Genomic DNA, 27,552 nt, shown 5'->3' with positions numbered 1-27,552 from the left:
GTGAAGATGCTGATTGCTTTTAGTGGGAAGAGATGGCTTAGTGACTGAGAAGGGATGTGTGGGTCCTTTTGCGGGAGAGTGGGGGTGGTGTGCTGACAGCGTTTTCTTTCTTCACCGGGATGATCATTTCATAGATGTTCACTTTGTAAGAAATTCATTGAGCTGTACATTTTGGAGACATCTTTATGTATGCCTATAAAATCTCACAGTAAAATATCTGAAAAGGCAATATCACTTTATCTTTTATCTACCTCATTGTAACTAAAAGCAGAATTTATCAAGCGGTCAGCCGGCAACAATGCTTTTCACTTAGAGATGTGACCAAGCCCGAATGCGGGTGGATCTGCAAAACCAAAGTCAGATTCCAGTTTGATTTCTGGGTGCTTGTTACTGTATGCTGGAGGTCATATCACTAAGTTTCATCTTCACTCCTCAGAGCCAGTATGATTTTATTTATAATTAATATAGTACTTCACAGATAGTAGATACTCTTTTTATTTGAAAGATAATTGAATTCCCATGTGAGAAAAGGAATCTATCTTGGAACTGTAATGTTTGTAGATTCTTGGTTTAAATCATGAAAATGATGTGAATTGGAGCTCACAAGTAAGAAATTTCTATAGTTGTGGCTTTCTCTGTTCCTGTTGTTACTGTTAAAAAGAAGACACAGCAGAACCCAAATACTGTCATTTGTGCTAAGCCCCTGTCAGCAAACACAGACTTAATATCTAATCCAACTGCAGTTTCAGACTGTCCCAGGAATGTTACTTTGAATCAGTCAATCTGGAATTACCTGGGCAGTACTAGTGAGGTAATCTACCCGATAGGTCCCATCCATTCCCTACAGGAAGGTGAGGTTGCCTGAAAAAATCTATTATTTTAACTTTAATTTCCTACCCCTTTCTGCCTATTAAACCTCTCTGTTTTGTAGGGCTTTTTGAAACTCCTTTCTTTTTGCTGCCTGATTCATGAATCTAAGAAAGAGATGCTGCCTGATTCATGAATAATTGAAAAAAGCCAATTTGATCTTCAAATTTACTCTGTTGAATTTTGTTTTTGTTGTTGTTGTTGTTTTGAGAGAGCGCACATGCATGAGACAGTGAGAGGGTGGAGGGAGAGGGAGAGAGAATCCCAAGCAGGCTCCACGCTCAGTGCACAGCCCAACTCTGGGCTCTGTTTTGCAACACTGAGATCACAACCTGAATTGAAACCAAGACTGAGCCACCAGGCGCCCCTGAATTTTTTTTTTTTTTTTTTTTTTTTAACATCACCCTCTTCCTGTATGGTCCTTAGTTGGCTGTTTGACTTTTCCCCTGCCTGTGTCTGGCCTGGTTCTACAGTTTGAACAAGTTTCTAACACTTGGCATTTTTCTTTGAGAAGCCGTTCTTTTTGTAATTTGATGCCGAAGAAAATTCATTTTCACCATGCATCTTGTGATATTTTGATTTATAATACAAAATATGTATTTGGTCTTCACTATTTCTGGTACAGAGGTCCTAAAACCCTTGGAATTTCCTAAGTGAGGAAAGCAATAAAGGGATCTTTTGTTATGGTAATGAGCTAATTTTTGGACTCCGCATAAGGGTGAGGAGCCCGGTTGCCAGGAGAACCAACCATCTGATTAGAGGGTTACAACTTTCAGTCCCTGCCTGCCGACTTCTGGGGAGGGGAGGCTGAAGCGGGGAGGCTAGAGGGGAGAGGAGAGGTTGAAAGGCCAGTGGTTTAATCAGTCATGCCTATGTGGTAAATCCTCTTTAAAAGTCCAAAAGGACAAGCTTTGGAGAGCTTCCAGGTCAGTGAACATGCAGAGATTTGGAGAGAGTGGTGCCCTTGGAGAGGGCATGAAAGTTCTGCACTTCTTCCCACTATCTTGTCTTTTGCATCTCTTCTATCTGGCTATTCCTGAATTATATCCTTTTATAATAAATCAGTGATCTAATAAGTAAAATGTTTCTCTGAGTTCTGAGAGTCACTCTAGTGAATTAATCTAACCTGAAAAGGAGATCTCAGGAGCCTCTGATTTGTCTCTGGTTGGTCAAAAGTAACACTCTGGGCTTGTGACTAGCATCTGTTGGTAATGGGGGCCATGGTCTTGTAGGACTGAACCTTTAACCTGTGGAATCTAGTGTTGTCTCTGGGTAGATGGTGTCAGAACTGAGTTGAATTGTAGGACAGCCAGCTGGTATCCTGAGTGTTGCTTGTTGGTGCAGGGAATAGTGTCCCCCTTTTGCCCTCCCCTCATTGAATTGGTGGCCAGAACAAAACAACATCTTCATTTTCTTTTTCTTCAACATGGGTCAAACAAGAGGATTCTTTTCTGAAATTTGTCTCTTTTATCTATATCAGATATCAGAGGTCACACATTCTGCAGAGACATTATTTTCAGGAAATATTTCAAGGAGAAGAGAGCAGAGGCTAGTGTGAAACCTATGAAATCTGAAGTAATCCAATTTAAAAGAGATCAAACAGATAGAAAACCAAGGAGCATAACAGCTTTAGAAACAATAGAAAAACAGAAGATGAAGTAAGATTAAAAAATTAAAATTAGGGGCGCCTGGGTGGCTCAGTGGATTAAACCGCTGCCTTCGGCTCGGGTCATGATCTCAGTGTCCTGGGATCGAGCCCCGCATCGGGCTCTCTGCTCAGCAGGGAGCCTGCTTCCCCCTCTGTCTCTGCCTGCCTCTCTGCCTACTTGCAATCTCTCTCTCTGTCAAATAAAATAAAAATAAAATCTTAAAAAAAAAATTTAAATTAATTCTTTTATTCTGAGTTCCTGGAGAACCCCTCACTAGCAACAAAGTCATGTTGTATTTGAGCATTTTCCCTAATTTTTTCTTTGATCTTTTCCTGCTAAAATGGTGTTTGGGGGGTAAAGAAACATTTGGAGTATCAGAAACTGAAGACATGAACAGATTCATTGCTTTCTTTTTTTTAACCAAACCTTCTATGAATACTAACATTAAGAACAATTATATGCCAGATACTGTGCAAAGTGAAGTACTTTACACACATTATCTCATCTAATCTGCACGTTGAACACATTGAGTAGAAGTGGTAGCTGGCTTCCAAGATGGCTCCCAGTGATCCTCCCTTCCTGGTATTCATGTCCTTGTGTGGCTTCTTCCACACTGAATAGGACTGATCGGTGGGACTGGTAGATTTTGCATGAATGTTGGTGGTGATTTGGGAGTCATAGAGGACATTGTAGCCTCTCTCATGGTCTGTTGACTGCTTGCTGTGAAAGTCGCCAGTCATCATGCTGCAAGGACACTCAGGCAGCCCTGTTGAGAGACCCATGAGGAAAGAACCGAGGTCTCCCACCCAGAGCCATGTGAGCCAGCCATCTTGGAAGTGGATTTTTCCAGCCTTAGTCAAACCCTCAGATAGCTGCAACCCTCACTGCCATCTTTGACCACAACCTAAGAGACCCTAAGCCAGAATCATCTAGACCAGTGTCTTTCAAAATCTTAAATCACAGAAACTGTGAGAAGTAAGAAACTACTAAGTTTGGGGGCAATTTGTTACCTGGTAATAGGTAACTACTGTTATCTCCATTATACAGATGAGAGAACTAAGGCTTGGGAAGATTGGGGGGAAAAGTTCTTTTTTTTTTTTTTTCAAAACTATGAAAAAGCATTTTTAGTCACTCAACCTATATATTTAGTAAAATGTGTTAGAGGCATGTGGGCTAGTGCACTGCACAGCAAGTATGAAGTGTAGTGTTTCCGATGGAAGTTCTTTGAGATTTGTTTTCATCTTACATGTTGCTTGCTGGGTAGAAAAGATTTTAACTTGTTCTGGGAACACATATGCCAGTTTTTTATTTGGCTTTGCAACAAAGGAGAGACTTGGGAATGGAAGAAGAAGGTAGGAATAAAAATGCGAGGAAATTAGTCTTTGAGACTTTCAGGATGAAGGGAAAGCAAGAAGAAATGGATAGAGATGAGAGATGGGGTAGATTTCAGGTGATCATGATATAGTTATTTATGTGACATGTACATGTTGCCGCTGTGTCAGGGGATGTTCACTAATTTAATGATAGATGTCATGAAATTCTGCCTTACCAGACAGCAAACCCATTCTGCATTTGATCGCTTTTAGACTCAGCTCCCTTATGAGTTCCTAGAGGTGAACAAAATAAGTTTGCGCAGAAAATGAATTTTGTGCTTAAGAATATCTTAAAACTTTTTAAAAAAAAGAATCCAGTGCTGCAAATCAATAAGGCAGATCTTTAATGAAAACCCCATCCTGCCCAGTCTCCCTCCTAAGACTTAGCCTAGAATACATTTTCTTGTCTTTTCTCTGAAAGAAGATATTGTGACTTAACCCAGACTCTGTTCCATAGAAACACAGAAGGAACCCAAGGTTAACATTTAAATTAACACAAAACAAAAGAGAGAAACAGTTCTTCTGAGAACTATTTCAGTATTGTGAAAAAGTCTCCTTTAATGAATGCAATTTAATATTAAAATAAATTCAAATATTAACTGAGCCTTCTTTTCCTTTGCATTCACACATAATCCCTACAGTTAAGCTTACATCCTGGAGGTAGAGACAGGCTTATAGGCAAATAATTGCAATAGAATGTATTAACTTCAAGAATAGAGGCATATGCAAAGGACAGAATGATTGACACTCTTTGTATTAGGGAAAGCCTTATTTCTGGGGACCCTTGAGATGGTTTTTTTGGGATGAATGAAAGTTTGATGGGCAGATGGGGATAGGGAAGTGAGAAGAAAGGATGAGCTTATATAAAATGGATAGAGGAATGAAATAGCAGGTACATTTGGGGACTGTGGAAAGTCATTTGCAGGGATTAATTAATGAATTTAACACACTTATTAAATAAGCATATGTATCTCATACTGTAGCGGGTAGTGAGAATACAGTGATGGGAAAGACAAAGTTTCTGTCCTCAAGGAACTTACAGTCTATGGGCAGCGGGAGATGAATAAATAACCATGACAGGGGTGAGCGTGAGATCATAAAGAAGGGGCTGCCTTGGAGGGTCAAGGCTTTCTGAAAGAGGTGGCATCTGAGCCCACAGAGACAAATGGGAGTTAGTGGTGGGGTTGGGAGTTTGGAAGGAAAGGCGTTCTGGGTGAAATGTACGAGTCTGGAGGTGTATGAACATTTGAATGATTATGAACTGCAAATTGAACATAATGTACAAGAAGAGTGAGTTCCTGGTACATATGTCTTGCTAAGGAGCTTACAGAATATTCTGGACTAAAGGATTTTAGGTAGAGAAATGACATGACCCTGTTTTCCCTTTAGAAAGGTCACTGTGGCATCAGTGCAGAGAGCGGCTGGGGAATAGAGGTGCTGTGAGGATGTGAAGCTGGGTCAGGGAGGTCAGTTAAGAGGCTGTTCTGGTCAAGACATGAGGGTTACATTAACAAAGGAGGACCACAGGGATGAAAAGGAGGAGTTGGCTTTGTGAGCTATCCAGGGGGTCGAGGCAGAGGAATGTCACGATTAAGCGTGTGGACTCTGGAGCCGGAGCGACTGGCTCTCCTCTCAGCTCTCGCCTTTACTAGTGGGGGAACTGGGGCAGCTTACTTACCTTCACTGCGCTTCTGGGTTTTTTAATCTGTGATTTGGGGAGAAAAATAGTACCTACATCTAGTGCATAATGCTTGGAACACTGTCTGGTTCATAGTAAGTGTTCAGTGAGCATTTAGTTATTATAGGACTCATTGGAGGAGAGGCCAGTCATAGATGACACCTGAACTTGGGGAGCGGGCAGTTGTATGAATGGTGATTCCATCACAGAGGAATGAATGCAGGAGAGAGCAGCTCTGGGGGGCATGCTGGGCTTGAGGTGGCTATGGACACCCAGGTGGAGACAGCTTGTGTGCAGTGGGGTCAATGGAATGGAGCCCAGAAGGGACCTGGGGAGGCATAAATCCTTTAGAATTGCAGGAGGGCATGGAACAGTCCTGGGATACACTGCCAAGGAGACAGCTGCCAAGGAGAACAGGATGGCAGGTGTACAGGAGCCAGCGGAAGCCAGCGACTCTGAATTTGTTGTGACATGGTCTGCGCTCTTGTGCGGTTTTCTCCAGCCGTCTTCACCCGCTGGGGGTGGGAGAGAAGCGCAGCTGGACTGACCCAGGGTTGGGGTTTTACTGGCTGAGACAGCAGGACCTGGAATCAGGATGTTGACAGCACTGCTCAGAGACTGGACGGAGGTTAAGTGGGCAAGACTGATGAGACGCGAAGGGGCGAGGGAGCAGAAGGAGTTGGAGTGTGATTCTGGGACCACTGACTTGGGAAAGTGATCATGGAAACCACATCCATGTGCACGCAGGCTGCACAGGGGACTAGCGGGGGGAAAGAGGGATAATGGCTACTTAACTAAAATGGAATTCTAAGAGCTTCTGAAGTTAATTTTAACAAATAAAAATTTATTCTTGGTGGAAACAAAAGACTTGGCGATATGGCTAGCTGGCACAGTAAATATCCTAATAAAAGTATTGTTATCCAGACCTCTTCAGTTAAAAAGTTATTTGGCTAAAAAAAAAAAAAAAATTCTTTGGTTCATGGCTCCTTTTACCATATTTTTGACCTGAGGGTGGTCATTAAAAGCAGGGAGTTAATGGAATACATGAGTCAAGGCATTCCAGGAACATTAATGCATTTGGCCTATTTGCATGGATTCCGTTTTGTGTTAGATATTGGAACACCGGACTAGGTGATTGTCATTTTTAATAACACTCCTGAATATTGACTCTCTCTAATTTACTGGTCGATTGTTCATTAGAAATTCACAGGTGTCCGTTAAATGCGAGACAGTATGCATTATAGTCTCTATCTCAAGGTGTCTATGGGCTGTTAAGGTCAGAATATGCACACACATAACTGTAAAGTAGAAAGTTTTAGATGTCATAAAAGAGAGGAAAAAGTAAGATGCTGGAAGGTCAGAGATGTTGAACAGTCACTTCCAGCTGGTAAGATCAGAAAGAAATTGCTTTGATAAGGAACTGACATTTGAATCAGGAAGGGATCTGTGCAGAGGTAAAGAAAGGACATTGCGGTTGGAAGGAGCAGTGTGAACAGATTTTTAGGGCAAAATATCTTAACCCTTGTAGTTAAGGAGCAGCAAAACCACGATCCAAGTACGTCAGGCTGGAATTGTAGTAAGGTATTTAGTGACCAAAACAGGAAAAAAACAAAACAAAACAAAACAGGAAAATAGTTGAGATTTTTAAAGTACTTAAGAAATCATTTATAGAAAGAAATTAGTTTTAATAAAAAATACCCCAGTCATCAGATTTTAAGATAACTGCTTTGTATTTTGGTTTGATAAAGAGGAAGTCATTGTATTTCTATTCTGTTGACATAGAATGGTCAACTTATGTCACAGCCATAGCTTATGAATACATCTCTTTTTTTTTTAAAGATCTTATTTATTTATTTGACAGATAGAGATCACAAGCACGCAGAGAGGGGTAAGCAGGCTCCCTGCTGAGCAGAGAGCCCGATGCGGGGCTCGAACCCAGGACCCTGGGATCATGACTGGAGCCGAAGGCGGAGGCTTTAACCCATTGAGCCACCCAGGCGCCCTACATCTTTTTTTTTTTTAACATCTTAATTTTATTTTACTGTTTTCAGTGTCCCAAGATTCATTCTTTATGCACCACACCCAGTGCTCCATGCAGTACATGTCCTCCTTAATACCCACCACCAGCCTCAGCTAATCCCCACCCCCATCCTCTCCAAAACCCTCAGTTTGTTTCTTAGAGTCCAGTCTCTCATGGTTCATCTCCCTCTCTAATTTTCCCCAACATACTTTTCCTTTCCTTCTCCTAATGTCCTCCGTATTATTCCTTATGCTCCACAAGTAAGTGAAACCATAAGATAATTGACTCTCTCTGCTTGGCTTATTTCATTCAGCATAATCTCTTCCAGTTTTGTCTGTGTTGATACAGAAGTTGGTTATTCATCCTTTCTGATGGCTGCATAATATTCCATTGTAGATATGGACCATATTTTCTTTATCCATTCATCTCTTGAAGAGCATCTCAGCTCTTCTCACAGGTTGGCAATTTTATTTATTTATTTGAGACAGAGAGAGAGCGCACGCATGAGCAAGGGGAGGAACAGAGGGAGAGGGAAAAGCAGACCCCACTGAGCAGGGAGCCTGATGAGGGGCTGTATCCCAGGACCCTGAAATCATGACCTGAGCCGAAGGTAGGCACTTAACCAACTGAGCCACCCAGGTACCCCATGGATACATCTTTACACAACTGGGGTACATCCACCAGCAAAAGATATTTACTCATCAAAGGATATACACAGTCTCTGAGCAGTTTTTAAAGATGGCCAAAATGAAGTTACACATTTATATGCCATCTGAAGCATGTGACTGTCCACCTTTATAACATCCTTATCTACAACAAGTTTTGCCTTTTTCAATTTTTCTTGAAAAGCTTTAAAAATAAATTTTCCTCTGGGGATGACTGGGTGGCTCAGTTGGTTAAGCAGCTGCCTTCGGCTCAGGTCATGATCCCAGGGTCCTGGGATCGAGTCCCACATCGGGCTCCTTGCTCGGCAGGGAGCCTGCTTCTCCCTCTGCCTCTGCCTGCCTCTTTGTCTGCCTGTGCTCGCTCGCGCTCTCTCTCCCTCTGTCTCTGGCAAATAAATAAATAAAATCTTTAAAAAAAACAAAAAAAAATAAATTTTCCTCTGAAATAACTATAGATTCACAAGAAGTTGCAAAGAAAGTACGGAGAGGTCTTATGTACCCTTGACCTCCTATTCCCCCCACCGCTACATCTTATAGCACTATAGCATAATATAAAAATAAGAAAATTGTCATTGGTACAACGTATATGTATGATTCTATGTGCATTTATTTATATAACTTCCTCTACAACCAAGATACAGAAAATTCCTTTATTATGTTCAGTAATAGCACTGGAAAGTGAACTCATACCTTATAAGAAGTGAAAAACTTACTATAAGCAAATTTTCTCTTATTTACCTCACCTCTATAAGCCTTAAGATTTTGCCTGTCATCTTATTTCTTCTCAATGTCTCTATTTTATCACTACAAACATCCCCTATCCACCATCCCTAACCCCTGGTGACCACTACTTTGTTCTTCATCTCTGTAATTTTGTTACTTGAGACTATTACATAAATGGAATCACACAGTGTGCAACCTTTTGGGATTATTATGTTTTTTCAATTCTTTTTGTCCCTGAGATCCGTTCAAGTTGTATTATCAATAGTCTGTTCCTTTTTATTGCTGAATAGTATTCTGTGGTACCAGGTACCATATCTGGCTCACCATTCCCCTGCTGAGGGACATTTAGGTAGCGAAAGCTGCCATTGAATAAGCATGCACAGGATTTTGTATGTATTGGTATTTTTATTTATGAAAATTTTAAAAACATGCCCAAAGTGGAGAGAATAGTATAATCTTCAGTGGTTGTCAGTATTGTCCCATTCTTATTTCTTCTATCCTCCTCCCTCACACACCCACACACCTATACCTGCATTCATATTCCCCACATGCATCTTTTCCTGGAGTATTATCAAGTAAATGTCAGCTATAATTTCTCTGTACCTGTAGATGCTACATATCTCTAACAGATAAGAACATTCTTTTGAAAGTTCATACCCACAGCACCATTATCCTACCAAAGAACCAATAATTATTTTATATCATCTACTTTTCATTTATTTGAATCCTGATCTACACGAGGCACACCCTTGCATTCGGTTGGTTCAGAGCTCTTTTAGTTTATATTTTAACTGTCCCCTGCCCACAACTCTCTGATGCTTTTTATTCCTTGAATAAAGTAGGACATTTTCCTGTAACATTTCTCATATTTTTGATTTGGCTTAATTGTCTTCCTCCACAATATGCTTCCTCCTCCATTCTCTGTGTCTCCTGTAACCTGGCTGGTAGGTCTAGAGGTGTAATTGGGTTTTTGTTCCTAGTTCTACATAGCTGGGGCTCTGTAGAGCATCATGTGGAGGCAACATGGTATGTCTGGTTTTCACGCATTTAATGTTAGGATTGGTTTAGAGGGCTCCAGTGGTGTTCGCCCGATTGAGTCATTATAGAGTTCTTCAACAACATCTTTCCTAATGGTTTTAGCATCGAATGATCTTTTGTTTCATTAGGGCCTGCATAATGGTCATTATTTTTCTGTTGCTTCTTCTGAGTTTATTAGCTGGAATTCTTCTATGAAGGACTGTTTTCCTTCCTTAATGATTTGGTTAACTTGCAATGCAATTTGTCCCAAAAAAGTGCATGATAAATGGCTGATTCTTTCCTTTTATTTTTTCCAAAATAATCAGTTTGGTGCCGTCGCAACTTCCAAAGGTGACCAGTGATTTTTTAGTATCACTTGAACTTAAATTTTTGAGAGACTTATCCATTGCAGACTTTAAAAAAATATTCAAATTGTCCTATTTTTGGTGAATGGGAACTCTTTTAGAGTTCTCCAGTGGCCTTTGATAATGTCCTTGTTTTATAGTAAAATAGAATACTCCAAGTTCATCTTATACATTTCATGCCTCAGACCTCAAATTACCAATTTCTCCAAGGAACTGTGGTTCCTTTTAGTGGGAAATGGCATTTAGAGGCCATGATATGTCCTTGACTGTTATTGCTTACTGAGCCTTCATTGTTTCTGGGCCCTTTCAGGAGACAGGTTATTTAAAAGGAGAAAATAATCATGAGCTCATACTTGTTTTCAATTTAAGTATAAGATTATAGGGTTTCTTAATATAAGAACTTCTTTGATTTTATTTTTTTCTTAAGCTGAATTGTTTGGTTCCTCACAATATTCCTTTAACTACTTGTTTTGAAAATATTATTACTGGGGCACCTAGCTGGCTTAGTCAGTAGAACATGAAAACTCTCGATCTTGAGTTTGTGAGTTCAAGCCCCATGTTGGGCATAGAGCAAAAAAATGTATATTGTCACTAACATCATGACTAAGGAAGACTATGATTTAATGAAGACAGTCAAAATACTGTATTTTAAGGTCAGTTGGAGTAATTGTTTTCTCTTTGTGCTTATGACACCAGCTTGATATACAGCAAGGTTCATTTCTTTCAGTTGGTTTTCAGTTTTTAAGAATTGATTTTTTTAGGGGCACCTGGGTAGCTCAGTCCGTTGAGCTACTGACTCTTGGTTTCAGCCCAGGTCAGTCTCAGGGCTGTGAGATCAAGTCCCGCCCTGGGCTCTGCACTCAGTGTGGAGTCTGCTTGGGATTTTTTCTCTCTCCCTGCCCCTTCTTCTTGTGCATGCTCCATCTCTCTCAAATAAATGTTTAAAAAAAATGAGTTGATTTTTTAAGTGTTTTAACATGTTATACGCAAACTGAATCATGGAACACTACATCAGAGATGTATTATATGGTGACTAACATAACATAATAAAAAAGAAAGAAAGAAAGAAATGCTTCACAGAATTCTCCAGTGAAACAAACAAACAAAAATAATAAAATGTATTTTTAATAACCTTATTGAGATAAAACTCTCATACCATACAATTCACCCCTAAGGTGTATATACAACTCCACAGTTTTTTAGTGTATTTACAAATATGTGCAATCATCACCACAGTCCACTTTAGAACATTGTCATCTTAGTAAGATTACCCATATCTTTTAGCCATGAACCCCTGCCCCATCCTTTCATTTTTTCCAGCCCTAAGCAACCACTAATTTATTCCTTCTCACTAGAGAGCTCCCCATTCTGGACGCTTCATGTGCATGGACTCATACAACACGTGGTCTTTTGTGACTGGCTTCTTTTACTGAGCATCCTATTTTTGAGGTTCTTCCATGTCTCTGTGACCCAAGAGGGTATTTCAGGCTCAACCCCTGGGTTCTGGGATTTTCACAGAGACATCTTGTCTGTGGGTAGTTTTTATTTGGTCTTTTTGTGGGAGACTGAAGTTGGCTCTCACCCATTCCAACATGCTGCTGACATCACTTCCCATATTACCTTGTGCTGTATCAATTAGATGCATCACTGTTGATTCATTGTCTTTCTCTGTTTAGTATGGCTACTTTGCTTTTTCTAATTTCTTTTGGTATTTAGGAAGGTTTATGTTGGTAGTTTTTGGTATATAAACTTTAAAATGGCTACATTAGTAATTTATTGCTGTATAATAAATTACTCTAAAATTAGTAGCTTAAAACGGTGAATATTAGTTCTCTCACAGTTTCTATGGGTCAGGAATCTAGGTGTGGCTTATTAGTTGGGTGCTTCCTCCTCAGTGTCTGTTATGCATCTGCAGGCAAGCTGTTGGCTGGGCCTCTAGTTATCTAAAGGCTCAAATGGGGCTGGCAAGTCTGCCTTCAGGCTCATTCACAGGGTTGTTGGCAGGTCTCAGGAGACCCACTTCCAAGATCACTCATGTCATTGTTAGCAGGCATGGTCCCTCACCACGTGGGCCTCTCTCTAAGCTTTCTGAGTGTCCTCACAGTGTGGCAGTTAATGATCTAGAGAGGGTGCCAGACAGTACCCAAGATGGATCCAAGTCTCTTTAAAAGCAATCTCAGAGGCGCCTGGGTGGCTCAGTGCTTGAGCCTCTGCCTTCAGCTCAGGTCGTGATCTCAGGGTCCTGGGATCGAGTCCCGCATCCGGCCCTCTGCTCGGCGGGGAGCCTGCTTCCCTCTGTCTCTCTCTCTCTCTGCCTCTCTGCCTATTTGTGATCTCTGTCAAATCAATAAAATCTTAAAAAAAATAAAAGTAATCTCAGAAGTGACATTCATCACTTGTGCTGTATTATATTTGTTAGAATACCTAAGGACAGCCCGCTCTCAAGGACAGGGCATTAGCAAATACATGCGTGCTTGGAAACAGGTGTCATTGACTGCCATCTTATGGGCTTTCTACCCTAATTCCCATAAGCTCCTTTATTCTACCTGGGTAAATAGTTTGACTCCTACCTAATAGTTAGTGTTAATGATCTTGTTTTACTTTTCTATTTTTTACTCTTCTTTTAAAATTGCATTCTTTCAACTTTGTCAGAAAATATGCTTAAATTCTATTTTCTCCTCATGTCTTCAACTTCATTATTAAAATTAACTCTAATTAAATACATGAAATGTTCATTATAAGTCCTTTCGTTGAGGTTCCCCAGTCATCTATTGGTTGGCTGAAGCCCATTGTCTAGTACATTCCTCAGGAAGGGAACTTGTTCACAATTTTCCCTGAGCTTTTACATGTTCAAAACTCCCTTTCTGTAGCTTTGGTATTTGAGGGAGAGCTTGGCTGTATATAAAATTCTTGGCTCATACTTTTTAAAGTTTTGGAAAATATTGTCCTTCACTTTCCCATTTCTTAGGTTCCTTTTTCAAGGTCCATTGACATCTAATTCTCTTGCCCCTCTAAGTTATTTTACCTTTTTTGCCTGGAAGCTATGAGAAGTTTAAAAATTTCTCTAAAAGTCTAATAGTTGTGCTAAGATATAACTTGGAGTTGACCATCTGCATCTGTCTTCATAGACGCCTACCAATCCCTTTTCATTATGTTTTCTTTTTGGGGGGGGTACTTTTTATTGGATGATAGTTTTAAATATTGGTTCCACTCTAGAACTTTATTTTTCTGCTTCCTGGGTTCTGGTTATAATGTACTGGATCTTCTTTTTGACTGTCTGCTATTTCAATCATTTGTTCTCTTATCTTTTTACCTTTTAAAACATTTTATATTCATTTCCTGGGGTGTTTTACTGCTTTACTTTACTGCATTTTCATTCAGATCTATTTTTCTTTATGTACCTCTTTCCTCACTGTTTTGGTCTGGTAATAACTTATTGTCTTGTGAGCTTTTTAATGACTTTTATGGTTTCTCACTTGACATTGTATCCAAGCATTTTTAGTTTTTGTTTATGTTTTTTGGGCAGAGTTAGATAAACTAGCCAACTCTTACTGAAAACAGAAATCCCCACTTGTCACAAATGGGCCTCCATGGTTGCAACTGTTGTACTAAAGGGCATAAGGAAGGATATATAGAGGGGAGATGTCCTATCTCTTTGATTTCGAGATATAGAGTGGCTGTTTAATGACTTATTTATGACCATAAATGTCAAAAAATTTCCAGAAACTTCCTCTTCCTTATCTCATACTGCCTTTTTAGTCTCTGCTCAGCTTGAAGGCCTGAAGCCTTATGTTTTTTTCTGTTTAGAGGCCATCATGAGAGAGAATTGTTAAATAAAGTAGCAAGCAATGAAGTGTATTTATTGGGCAGTGTTTGTTTATCTGGGAGAATAAAAGTGCCAAATGTAGGAACTACATGTATATCTGGGTCTTCCTTGAGCTCAGTCCAGAATCACTTGGTTTGTCTAAAGGGCTTCCTAGACTTTGGGCTAAGGTTAAACCTGGACTAATTACATGGAATAGACTGCTCTAGTTAAGGCATTTGTTACAAGCATTTGAGATGTATTTTTGAAGATTGGTCTTTTCTAAACATTTTGTATTTGAAAAATCTTAAAAAAAAATTGTGCCCTGTATTCAGGAATTAACTGTATTTGTTCTAAAACCCCCCCCTTTTTTTTTTTCACTTCTAGGTGAATGAAGGAAATAACTAAAAATGACCAGTAGAAGACTTGAGGAGTCTATGGGGGCTGTTCAGATGGGGTTAGTCAGAATGCTGAAAGGATTCCAAAGCAAGGTTCTGCCACCCTTGAGTCCAAGGGTGGTTACAAAAGAAGAAGCAAATCCAATGGTAATGTACCCGGGACTTTCAAGTGTGAAAGACTTAATGCAGTCTCCTCAGGAGGGTGACAGCTGCTACTTGGCATTCTCAGAACTCAGGGAATTACTGACTGACAATATCGATGTAGGTAACATGGCAGCTTGCTGCGGAGCAGCTCCTCTTAAAAGCCCAAGAAGTTTTTGAAATTACATGCCTCAAAGTAGAGACTTGAATTGCTTAAGCTAATCAGTTGAAGTAAGACTATGCAATGAAATTATGGTGGTTTTCTAAATTTTAGGTTGAACCCTATGAGACTGCCTTGTTTGTAGTTCAAAAACAATGAGGTATCAGAATTTCGTAGGGTTTGACCTCAACAGTGTAAAACCTATTGACTGGCAAGAGTTATTTCTGTTTGCATATTTGTAGAACAGAGAGTATCAAAATGATGACTATATGGTATCAAGGAAAAATACACTTTTTCTCTGTCCTTCAAAATAAAACATACTTCTATTTTTAATAGGTTATAGTAATGTGATGAGAATGGAATTATAAACTACATGCTATAGAAAATATCAGTAACAATTTACAGGGTTCAAGATAGTATTCATCAAATTTTAAAAGCCAGACTCAAGTTATGTTCCGAGGAAAAAAAATAAAACCTATCATCACTCTCTTTTGTGGTGGTCATCATTTCATATTTAAACTCCTGACTTTTTGCTTTTAAGACTTTATTATTTTTATTTAAACTGTGACACAGCTGATACCTCTTAACATTTCCGTATTCAAATCTGGGTTCCAATCAAGAAGAACCTAAAAAAAAAAGTAAGTAAGAAGCAGCATTAGAAATATGCTTTCATTTATATGGATTCAATCACAGAAATTAATTTTGTAGGGATTTTGAAGAGCATTGATTTTAACCCAAGGTGAAACGAATCAGCTAAATTATATACCTCTGGCTGTTTTAAAAGTCTCGGTGCATACTTAAACATTATGTTGCTGTGAATGATCATCCTCCCCTTGCATATAAAGCAAACCCTGGAACATTCCAGAACAACAATAAGTAAATAATTGTGTTTGGTCCTGGGTAAATAAGTCTTGTTGGGTTATTTAAATGCCCTTATTTAAATGATAGGTTACTTTTTTTTTTCTCATAACACGAGAAAGTGTTAAAGCATTTGTGTTCCTGTTTTGGTGTGAGTAGAAGTGGCTGCTGGATCTGATCATGGGCTTAGGGCTCTTTTAAAACAAGGTCTAAACGTGCTCCTGGGATTTCTAAAAAGTTCAAACTCATTCCTAAGCTGTGCAGTCACACTCCCTAGATCCTTTCTTTCTTTTTTTTTTTTTTTTAAGATTTTATTTATTTATTTAACACAGGCAGAGAGAGAGAGGAGGAAACAGGATCCCCACTGAGCAGAGAGCCCAATGCGGGGCTCGATCCCAGAACCCTGGGATTATGACCCTGGGATCATGACCCGAGCCGAAGGCAGAGGCTTTAACCCACTGAGTCACCTAGGTGCCCCAGATCCTTTCTATTTCACAAAATTCCTCTTTAACCTGCTGTAGTGGGATAGCTAAATACCCAAACTTTGCTTGTTTGTTGTAACTTCAACTGAGAACTAGAAGCATTTCATATTCCTCAGCTCTGAACACCAGAAGTGATTTTTGGAAGTAGGGTTGTATGCTCAGATGCTTCTTCTGAGCGTAAATGTTAAACTCTTTGGATATGTTCTAGTGCAATTTCTTTTTTGGGTGTGTGTGTGTTTGAATTTTTTTTTCAATTTATTTATTTTCAGAAAAACAGTATTCATTATTTTTTCACCACACCCAGTGCTCCATGCAAGCCGTGCCCTCTATAATACCCACCACCTGGTACCCCAACCTCCCACCCCCCCGCCACTTCAAACCCCTCAGATTGTTTTTCAGAGTCCATAGTCTCTCATGGTTCACCTCCCCTTCCAATTTACCCAAATTCCCTACTCCTCTCTAGTGCAATTTCTTGACTCCCCACCCCCCCAGTTTCTTTTGTGTGATTTCTTCAAAATCGCATGTCATTTCAAATTAGTGTACAAAGAGCTCAAAAGTGCACAGGTATTTCTCTTGTATTATTTAGTTAATTTAAATATTTCATAAGAGAACTTAGTGGCATTCCACAATTATCCTGAAAGCTGCAAACACAAATTATTCATTACTGGCACTTATGAAAACACTTTTTCGGTATATTTATGAATCTTCAGCTGTTTTTTATTTTTTTATTCTTTAATCTTAGCTGACACCCTCGGAATTCCTGAAGGAAATGTCCCTTACCACAGAGCAGAGACTGGCTAATACACGTTTGATGTGCCGACCACAGATCATCGAACTTTTAGATATGGGGGAAACGCATCAAAAGGTAGCTTCTTCCTGTCATACTTGTTAATGAGGCAGGCTCTGGAATAATGTGAACATTCTAGAACAACAGGAACTAAGTCATGGTTATTGTTTCCAGGCTAATTCCTTATTGAGTTTGTGTTATATATTCTTTTCTACCTCTTTTGATCTTGGTATTTGTTGATTTAATATGGATAGAATTATAATTAATAAGTACAAATAACTTTTGACTAGTCACGTTTCTTAGTTACTTCTGGACGCTATTGTTTATAAGTCAGGAGTAGTTCCAAGCATTATAGTGGCCAAATCCAATTAAGTCATCTTCTTAACACAGCAAGAAATCCCATCTTCCCTGAGCTGTCATCACTAGAAAGGAAGAAGGTGGAATTGTTTATTAAAGGCGGCATTTGTTATCTGTTCTGGCTCACTTCCAATAGCAAATGTATTCATTTAGTTTCTAAAGAATAGTTATTTTAACCTGTTTTTATATTCTAATGTAAACCATGAATTCCAGGCTTTAGGAGTATATGGCTATAAAATAAGGTCTTATTTCCTACTTTTAAATTAATTTCTTGAATTAGATGCTTTACTTTTTATGTACAAATTATGGTATGAACTTCCATTCATCAAACTGATGGAGATCTGCCGCCTCTTAAAGGCTTCCCTGGGCTAATCCCGAGAGATTTTCAGAGATCTTTCCCCCGTCATGAATGAGTTCCTGAGGCTCTTTTGCATTTGCGGCAGCACCATTGCCTTCCCTGTGTAGGATCTGCACAAAATTTGCTCTTCCTCTGAGCCTTGCAAATTTAGTTATGGTTTCTTCTCTTTTTTGAGGCCAGTAGCATGGCTTCTCCCAATACTAACTTATCCTGATCAAGGGCTATTTGCTCCTTTCCCATCGCGTAACTGAGACCAGCCTTATTTTCCTGTATGTACTGTTTGTATGTGTTTTTTTTTTTAAAGATTTTATTTATTTGATAGAGATCACAAGTAGGCAGAGAGAGAGGAAGGGAAGCAGCCTCCCTGCTGAGCAGAGAGCCTGATGTGGGGCTCAATCCCAGGACTCTGGGATCATGACCTGAGCCGAAAGCAGAGGGTTTAACCCACTGAGCCACTCAGGCGCCCCTGCTTGTGTGTGTTTTAACATATTTTGACCCCTGCTATGAAAGATGACATAATTAGTACACTTTACTGTATTTCATCGTTTCTCCTCTTTCTTTCTCAACTCATTTGGTTATTTTTACTTTATTTTCTGGAGTTTTATTTGTTCCTAGTTGGGCGACAGTCATCTTTCACCAATCTCTTCAAGAAGAGCCTATGGATACTATACTTCCTTGGTTTTTTGTTTAACAATATATGCCTATTGCCTTTATATCAGATTTCAGATTTGTTAGGTTTAAAATTCTTGAGTCACACATTTTCCCCATAAAAGCTTTGCAGGCATTTTCCTCACTACCTTCTGGCTTTAATGGTAAGCAGAAATATGATGCATAATGGAATGCAGAAGTGTGATGAAGCCAGCTTGATTTATCCCACTACAGATATGTCAGTCTTTTAGCTCTTATGGCCAAAGACTGTTTATTCTAATTTAGTATGCAGTAATTTTTTAAACTTTTCTTGAGATACTATCACGTATCTTTAGTTTACTTCTAGAAAAATTTTCTTGAATGACCCAGTATTTGTTCTTGCCATTTTTCATTCTTCTTGAGGACTATCAGTTTTGAATATGTTGGACCTTCTTTGTCTACCTTTCTACATATTGTATTCCCTTGCCAACCATTTTTAATTTTCTGTTCATTTCCATTTCATTGTAATTATTTCCATCAGGTTATCCTCTATGTTCCTTACTTTGAATCTTGTGTATATGTGTTTCTCTTATCATTCATCCTTGAGTTTGACCAGTTCAGCACTTCTGGATTGTCTCACAGCATTAGTCTTAGCATCCCTTTATACTTACTTGTAGCTCAGGTATCATACTCCTTTTATTTTCTTCCTACTTCACTGGTTGTTTTTATCTTCTTTTATTTTTCGGATCCCTCTCCTGTTCCTGATCACTAAATGTTGGAACTCCCCAGTACTTGGTCCTTGAACTTGGTTTTCTTTTGAACTCATTCTTCAAGTGACCCCTTCTAGGAGCAGGCTTTAAATTCTACTTTTTTAAATGTTTACTTTCACAACTGTTTATCTTGCTGTGGCCCATCCTCTGAACTCTGGGTCAGTTATTCAGTCCAAAGAATGATTGGCGGCTCAAACTTAAAATATTCAAGCTCTAACTTTTGTGTTTCCTTCCTTCCCTAAAGACACAATCTTATCTCTTCTGTCTCCTCCATCTAGTATATATTTTCTCAGGCCAGAAACCTACCTTGGGATTATCTCTGATGCCTCCTTTTTTTCCTTCATCTTATATGAAATCCAATGACAAGTGCTATAAACTTCTGCTTTCACAAATATGGCTTTAATCAAACTGCTTCTCACCAGCTGCACCAATACCCTCCCAGTTCAAACCACTATTCTCTAGACTACTGAAATAGTCTCCATGTTCCCATCTCATTCGACCATCATCAATTCTGCACAAAGAAGAAAGAATGATTTTTTAAAAATGTAAACTAGGACATGTTACTTCCATGTGTAAAGCCATCCAGCAGCTTCCTCTTACCCTCAGAGATATAGGGTCCTGCATTGTCTAATCCTATTTCCCTCACAGACCTCTTTCCCTTCCACTCTTCCCTAGCTCATTCCCTCTAGCTGTGCCCCCTCCCCTTTTGTTGCTCTTCGAACACTCAATGATAATCCACCCCTCAGGACCTTTGCACCTGCTAGTCATTCTAACTGTAATCTATTCTCTCAGATCTTTGCAGGATTTGCTTAGATCTCTGCTTGGATGTATTTTCCTCAGAGAGGCTCTCCCTTGACACCTGTTGAAAAGAGCATACACCTTGCATTCACACTCTCTCCTTGTCTGTTAGTTTTCTCTGTAGCCAAATCACTGCCTGACCTCATATTATACATTTCTTTATTTTTTATCCATTTCCCCAAGAATGTCAGCTTCATGAGGGCAAGGGCTTTATTGGCTTTGCTCACTACTGTGTGCTTAAAATTTGGAGAATATTGGAAACTCAATTAGTATTTATGAGTGAACACATGAATTTTTCATCACTTTGATTGCTTAAGTCCTCCCTGCCTCTTAATTATTTGCTTTGTGGTTTCATATTTTTTTCCATTATGTCTTTTGGGTTTATAGTCAAACAGTGTAGCCAATATTTTCATTGGTTCATGGCAACTTTCCTATTAACTCTTCTTCACTTACCATTTTCTTTATTCCTTTGTTTTCCTTGAATATTTTTGCACTGATCTTGATTTATCAAGATATTACTATTATTGTTACCACTCATTTTTGGAGGGAAGAGGGGCATTTTTTCCGGACTTGTGATCTGCAGGAAATTCTTGTTGAGGCATGTCCTAGTGGTGTCCCAGACCAATAGGAATCCTTCATGATTCTCAGCACAGCATTTTATGAAAGAGGATGTGTGCATGTGTTTATTTGGAAGGGGGCTGAGAGGAAGGAAGGAAGAATGAGCTGTGTTAGCCTTTTCCCAGAGTTGTGACTTGTGGGGGCCCTTAGGAATCAGAATCCTTCTCTTCTAGCCTGCCTCAGTGGAAAAACTCCTTCCTATAAACATGTGAATTTATGTGTTGCCCATTTGGCCTTGCCTTCCCTGCTGTTTCCCGATGCCAAATGGCATACAGGTAATTTCTTATTGCCATTCCTAGTATTCTAAACAAGGAGTTGGTGGTTTTGCCTATCAGAGTATGCCACCTGCTTAAGAGGTCTGTATAGTACAAGCCTTACCTGAGATCTGAAATTGTGGACGTTCTCACTGGGTATCTCTTAACCCTGGTTATTTGTGGCAGGAGGGCTGGGAAAGGGAGCTCAAGCTGCCAGTTAAAATCTATACAAAGTCCATCTTGGAGTCTGTCATTTATGCTGAAATCCATTGTTTCCTCTGCACTATAGGGCCTCTGTCATAGGTCCAGTGATCTGTTTCTGGATTTATCCACACCATTGGTCAGTTTATTCAAATCCAAAACATGGTATTTAATTGCTATATATATATATATATATATATATATATATATATATATTTCATATAAATATTAATTTATTTCACTATAATAAAAACAGTGGCAGAAGAGGGGCAGAGGGACAGAGAGAATTATAAGCAGGCTCCATGCCCAGGGCAGAGCCTATTGGGGGGCTTGATATCACAACCCTGAGATCATAACCTGAACCAAAACCAAGAGTTTGACACTTAACCAAGCCACCCAGGTGGCCCCAAAACTATATATATATATATATATATATATATATATATATATATATATATATAACAATTTTATTTATTTATTTGACACAGAGAGAGGGATCACAAGCAGGCAGGGAGGCAGGCAGAGGGGGAGGGGGAAGCAGGCTCCCCGCTGAGCAGAGAGCCCAATGCTGGCCCGATCAGGACCCTGAGATCACAACCCAAGCTGAAGGCAGAGGTTTAACCCATTGAGCCACCAGGTGCCCCCTTTTTAATCAATTTCTAATGTTAAAACAACTTTGAACTTCTGAGACAAACCCAATTTGGTCATGATATGTTATCCTTTTTATATATTGTGGGTTTCAGTTTACTAATGTTTTGTTCCTTAAAAAAAAAAATCTATTGTATATAACTAAGATTAGCCTATAGTTTTCCTTTCTCCCGCTATGTTTCTTAGTTATAAGAAAGTTGTGCTACCATCATCAATTTGGGAGATATTAATTTTGTTTCTTTCCTTTGGGAGAGTTTCTATAATATTCATGCTTTTTCTTTAAATGTTTGCTAGAATTTGCTTGTAAAGTTATTTGGGCTGGCGTTTTCTCTATCAAAAGTTTTTACTTACAGATTCAATTTCGTAGTTCAAGAACTGCTCATATTTTCCATTTCTTCTTGTGCTAGTGTTGATAAATTGTATTTTCTTAGTATTTGTAACTTTAATCTAAATTTTCACATTTCTTGACATAATACCCAGTTATTATCTTTTCAGTTAGTTCAGTTTCTGTTGTAATGTCCTTATTTTCATCCTTTATATTGGCTCTTTGTGACTTCTGTCTTGTTTTCTTTTTTTTTCCATTTATTTATTTTCAGCATAACAGTATCATTATTTTTTCACCACACCCAGTGCTCCGTGCAATCGTGCCCTCTATAATACTTTCTTGACCATACTCACCAGATATTTTGTCAGTTTTATTAGTCTTTAAAGGCTTGACTTTTGGCTCTGTTGATTCTGTAGTTACTTTCCATTTTATGAATATTTATTGTTTTGGTTATATCATTTTTTTCATTTTGTTTGGATTTTTTTATGTTTGCTATTGCTTTCTAAATTATTGAGATGGATGCTTACATCTTCATTTTGCAGACTATACTAAGGTGCCCCAGGGTGCAACTGTGTACTCACAGAGAAACATGGAATATTCTAAAATTTCAAGGAGACATGGCAATGCTCAAAACCTATTGGATTCTACCCAAGCTAATAGCTTGAGATAATTCATACTTTTAACATTAAATCATACTGTCTTGTTAAGCTCTTCAGTTCCTTCACATAGATATTTGTTGATAGAGTTTTTCTTGTTATTTTCATAGGGAAATCATGACCTTATTTTCACCATTGCTGTAAATGGAAGTTTAGGGTTGGTGTTCTAATTAGCCTGTATTTTTTAAACGAGGACCAAATCTTCTACTTTCTTTGTGTTAAACAAATTGTTCACAATAACTTCAGTACTTATAACAATTATTGTCTATAGTAGTTACCCACTTCTGAGTGTTTTGTATGTTTTTAGTATTAACATCCATAGGTCTATGTAGTATTTTCATTTATTGCCCTGTCATTTCTGCCACTGTGGGACTGTATAATGATTTCCTCTTTCAATGCAGTCCTCAGGAGTTGACCTGGATCAGGCATTATTCCAGCCCTTTCCATCAGAAATTGTGTTTCAGAACTATACTCCCTGTGAAGTCTATGAAGTTCCACTCATTTTGAGGAATAATGACAAAGTGAGTATGTTTGCTGGATGTACCTTTTATTGATATATAAGGGATTAAATAAAGTGGGATCCTATAGGGTCTTAGATGAATTCTTTAATTTGAGAGGCCTAGAAAAGTAGATTAAAAACATGCACTTTGACTATAAGTTTAATGAAGACAAGATTGGTGTTGATTTACTCATGTGTGTTCTGACCCAGATCAGTGTCCACCAGATGATCAACTCCCAATATGTACAGTAACATTTGGTTGAGTAAAATACTAGCTAGGTAAATGTCTCAATTTTTAAAAAATGTTTATTTGTTTATTTTAGAGAGAAAGAGAGTGAACGGTGGTGGTGGGGTTATGGGAAGGGAGTGAGAGAGCCTTACGCATACTCTTCTCTAAGCATGGAGCCCAATTCGGGGCTCAATCTCAGGACCCCAAGACCATGACAGGAGCTGAAACCTAGAGTTGGCTGCTTAACTGACTGAGATACCAAGGTGCCCCAAATGTCATGAAATTCTTTTGTGTGACCAGTTTAGCTAGGTTTTCATTCAAACGGGGTAAAACATACATTTATGTTTTCTGCATTAGGGCCTCTGTAAACTCTACTCATATGAATTGCAGTTGTTGAGGTAAACTATTTATGCTTTATAAATTTTACTTTTTTAAAAACTTCAAAACAAATCTCCGTTTCTCCTTTTTCTTTCTCCAAACTTCAAAACAGATATATCTCTCTTTCTCCCTTTTCATTCTCCTCCTTTCTACCTTAGATAGCCTTCAAATTTTTGTATACAGATCATTTTGGACAGCTTCTCACAATGTCTATACCTTGGCCTTTTGTCGTGGCAACTGAGAGTTTCTTCTCCATCCATATGCCTTTTTCCCCGCTAGAGATAAATTATGGTATACTTCAAGAAAAGGTATTAAGTGCCTGAAGAGTTCCTTGACATCTAACAATAATGGAAGAAAGAATAATGTGGGAAGTCAGCATGAAGCACAGTTAAATGTGAAAAGTAATCAGATGGAGAGAAAAGCATCTGAGAGATACTGAACTTCAGATGTGGAGACAGGTAGGAATACCTCAGGAGTTCAAGAATGTGGAGACAAAAATTCTAGCTGTAAGAAAAAGAAGGAAAATAAATGAAGACTATGCAAGAAAACTTTTAGTTATATTTGGTACAATAGCTCATTAAAGGAATCACTGATGCCTTTCAGAGATCAATGGGGTGATGTGGTGACAGCGAAGTCAGACTCTGGAGAAAATAGTATATTTAGTTCTTGGCTACAGTAGTGTTAGCAAGAGAAGCTCAAGGGACAGAAGTTAAAAGGGTAGGCAGAGAGAAGAAAAAGAATCTGAGATGCTCAGAATTATGCCCCTAGACCTCAAGAAGAGATGTATTCCATAGACATCAGGACTCTCTCTTTTCATATAGGCTGCCAACCAGTTCCCTTTGTCAAGTCCAGTTCTCTTTTTCCCTTTCTCCATGACTTTTTGACTCTTGCTCAAGTATTTTAAGGCTGTTAAAGACAGAAAGGAGCTAGCCCAAGGGATATTTTGATCACTCTTCCTTGGCCCTAAACAAGAAATGATTGCCAGTGGGTATAATATGAGCAAGTAAAGGGTATGGGCCATTTTGTAAGTTTTGTCTGTCAAGGGGCACTAAGTTCTCATGGAACCCAGTACCTCTTGGTTTAATGCTGCTACAGAGTGACCTCATGAAAGGAAGGTCTTCATCCAGGGAAAGCCCAGCTACAAAAAGTAGATTGATTTCTCTAGCCTAGGCAGGCTTGTCCTTGGGTAACTCACCCAAGAACAAGCCTGCTTCTCTACTTCCTTAGTTCATGGACTCATAAAGAATTGCTGGGATAGATATGGGGCACAGAAAAATGCTTTCTATCTTATTTGCCATTTATTTCCTTCCTCATTGGCACTGAATGCAAAAGATAGAGCCTGTTTGGTCATTATTTCTCTATCTCACAATACAAGGTGGGAGTAAGCTATGAACCCTCTACAAGGCTCAACTTGATTCTACTTAGGATATAATCATTAGAACCCAGACTCTAGAGTCAACCTAATTAGGTGGATTCCAGCAGAGCTGTCTCCCAGCTGCAGACCGTGGGTAAGTCGCTTCACTACTCTGGGCCACGGTGGTACTAATAGTACCCATTTCAATCAGCTGTGTGGAATATTAAATGAGGTAATGAACGCAAAGCGTTCAGCTCAGTGTCTGTCACATAGGAAGCACTAAACCATTATTATTGTCATTACTATTACTATTACGTACTGTTGTTGGTATTTTCCTTTTTCTTTTTTTTTTTTTCCCCCAATTTATTTATTTTCAGATAAACAGTATTCATTATTTTTTCACCACACCCAGTGCTCCATGCAAGCCGTGCCCTCTATAATACCCACCACCTGGTACCCCAACCGCCCACCCCCCCCCCCCCCCCCACTTCAAACCCCTCAGAAGGGGAGGTGAACCATGAGAGACTATGGACTCTGAAAAACAGTATTTTCCTTTTTCATTTTTAATCTATGATTCTGCTTTTGCCAGAATTATTCTCAGCAAGCTTCCACAGTGTCGATCTGTCCATCGTAAATGACACTGCACCTTCCCCTTAGCAGCAAAGCCAGATGGACTCCTATCACATTGGCATGTCTCTTCCTTAACCCCCACTCTCTAGCCTTAGCATCTGTCTGAATTCTCTCTCTGCATTTCTTCTTTCTTTGCCCATCTAGGTTTCAGTTTTGAGAGGTTGTGTGGGTTCTTTTGCCCTCATTTTGCACCTGAGACTTCTCCGTCACCTTTAACTAACTATATAGTTCACTGTCTTCTGCCCCCTTTGGTCTTAAAAAAAGAAGAAGAAAAAAGAAAAATCTTTGCCCTTTCCTTGTGTCCCTGGAACCTCCGCCCCCATTCTTCTTGCATTTGTATGTCTTTTATTGCTTACACTGTGTTAGATAAACAGAGATACATACTCTGGGCAAGGCGAGCAGAGCAGAGCAGAGGAGGACTTGAAGAGAAGGAGAAGCTCTTTGAAGCCGCTCTGACACTGGCCTGGGGACCCCGTGCTATTGCTCTGTTCTTGCTCACAGTGGTGTCTACTGAGGACTGTGCCCCAGATGAAAGGTGGGCTGAGGCTGGGGCTTGCTGAAGGACTCTGAGGACAAGTGTCCTGTTCTGCGTCTGTAGAACGGGGGTCATAAGGTAGCTCTGAGGATATTGAGACGATTAAGGCCTGCCTTCTGTGTAGGGGGTGGTCCACAGCAGGCAGGCAGGAAGTGTGAATTCTTCTCCCAGATCACTTCTCAAATGTTGGGAAATCCAGCTTACCTCTGCTGTGTGGCTGGGGTTTTAGCTGATCAAGCCGTTCCTCTTCAAACATGGTCTTATTTATTTATTTAGATTTTAGTTATTTACTTGACAGAGAGAGAGCAAGGGCACAAGCAGGGGGAGCAGCAGAGGGAGCGGGAGATGTGGGGCGTGATTCCAGGATCATAGGTTCATGACTGGACCCAAAGGCAGACACTTAACCTACTGAGCCACCTAGGTGCCCCGTATCATTTAAATGATGCAATGAACAAAGGCTTGCAATAACAATAAAAATGAATAATAACTTCAGTAAAAATTAAAGCACAAATGCACTGAGTCATCTCCTCTCACAGCTGAAACGGAAGTTAAGCCTTGACCAAGGTCATGCGTGGCTAATGAGAAGCCGATGGAGATTTCCTGGTGGACAGCAAAGCCCGTGCTTCGGCTTCTGCTTTTTCACAGGCACAGTGTCCACTGTGGTGTGTTTCTCTTGCAGATTCCAAGGTTGGTGAAAGTCACTGGGGAAAGTTCACCTTACTTTAAAGTCATCAGCCCCAAAGATTCCGGCCACAAAGTAGCTCCCGGCGTGCCATCTATATTCCGAATCCTCTTCTCTCCAGAGGAGAACAAGGTAGGAAAGTGGTCGAATACGTGTCACTAGCGGTTTGTAATTCTGAACATTCGCCGAGGTGGTGCTGGGGCTGGCAGTGTTGTCCGTGGTGCTGGTAGTTGTGTCGCTGATAGTGTTGGTGGCAGTTGGTGGTGTTGAGGGGGTGGTGCTGGTGTCGATGGTGTTAGTGGTGGGATTGGGTAGAGCAGCAGTAAGGGTGGCCGGGAGGAGGGGGCAGCGCACCCCTGGGGATGAGGGAAGGGCTGTCAAAGAGACCCGAGGGCTTCCATGAGCTCTAAGTAGCCGGGGTATAAAGAGGGGTCATCTTCGTGGGTGCTCCCCCACCCCCCTCACCTACCTCAGCATATTTATATTGGACTACGAGCCAGAGGGTCACCAAAAAGGAAAAGGTGTGCTCTAGATGCAGGCAGTCGAGGCAAAAGATAGAGATTGTGACTTCTTGGAGATTTGGGATCTTAGTTAGTTGCGTCCCTCCTCCCTGGGTTCTAACAAGTTTAGAAGAGACCGAAGATCCAA

At 39.7% G+C, this 27,552-nt stretch overlaps 1 protein-coding gene across 1 annotated transcript in view; it reads left to right on the top strand.

Moving 5' to 3' along the window:
- The window catches only part of HYDIN (HYDIN axonemal central pair apparatus protein), a 326,268-nt gene that overhangs the window by 16,015 nt on the left and 282,701 nt on the right, over positions 1-27,552 (top strand). Inside the window, exons 2-5 of the mRNA XM_044255773.1 lie at positions 14,547-14,704; positions 16,941-17,063; positions 22,999-23,118; positions 26,902-27,036. Coding sequence (XP_044111708.1) covers positions 14,570-14,704; positions 16,941-17,063; positions 22,999-23,118; positions 26,902-27,036 — 513 coding nt within the window. The 5' untranslated portion in view covers positions 14,547-14,569. The remainder of the gene's footprint in view (positions 1-14,546; positions 14,705-16,940; positions 17,064-22,998; positions 23,119-26,901; positions 27,037-27,552) is intronic.

The sequence above is a fragment of the Neovison vison genome, chromosome 7 (assembly GCF_020171115.1).
Source record: "Neovison vison isolate M4711 chromosome 7, ASM_NN_V1, whole genome shotgun sequence".
NCBI lineage: Eukaryota > Metazoa > Chordata > Mammalia > Carnivora > Mustelidae > Neogale > Neogale vison.
The sequence above is the reverse complement of the archived record's forward strand: the minus strand, read 5'-3'. Positions and strand labels throughout refer to the sequence as shown.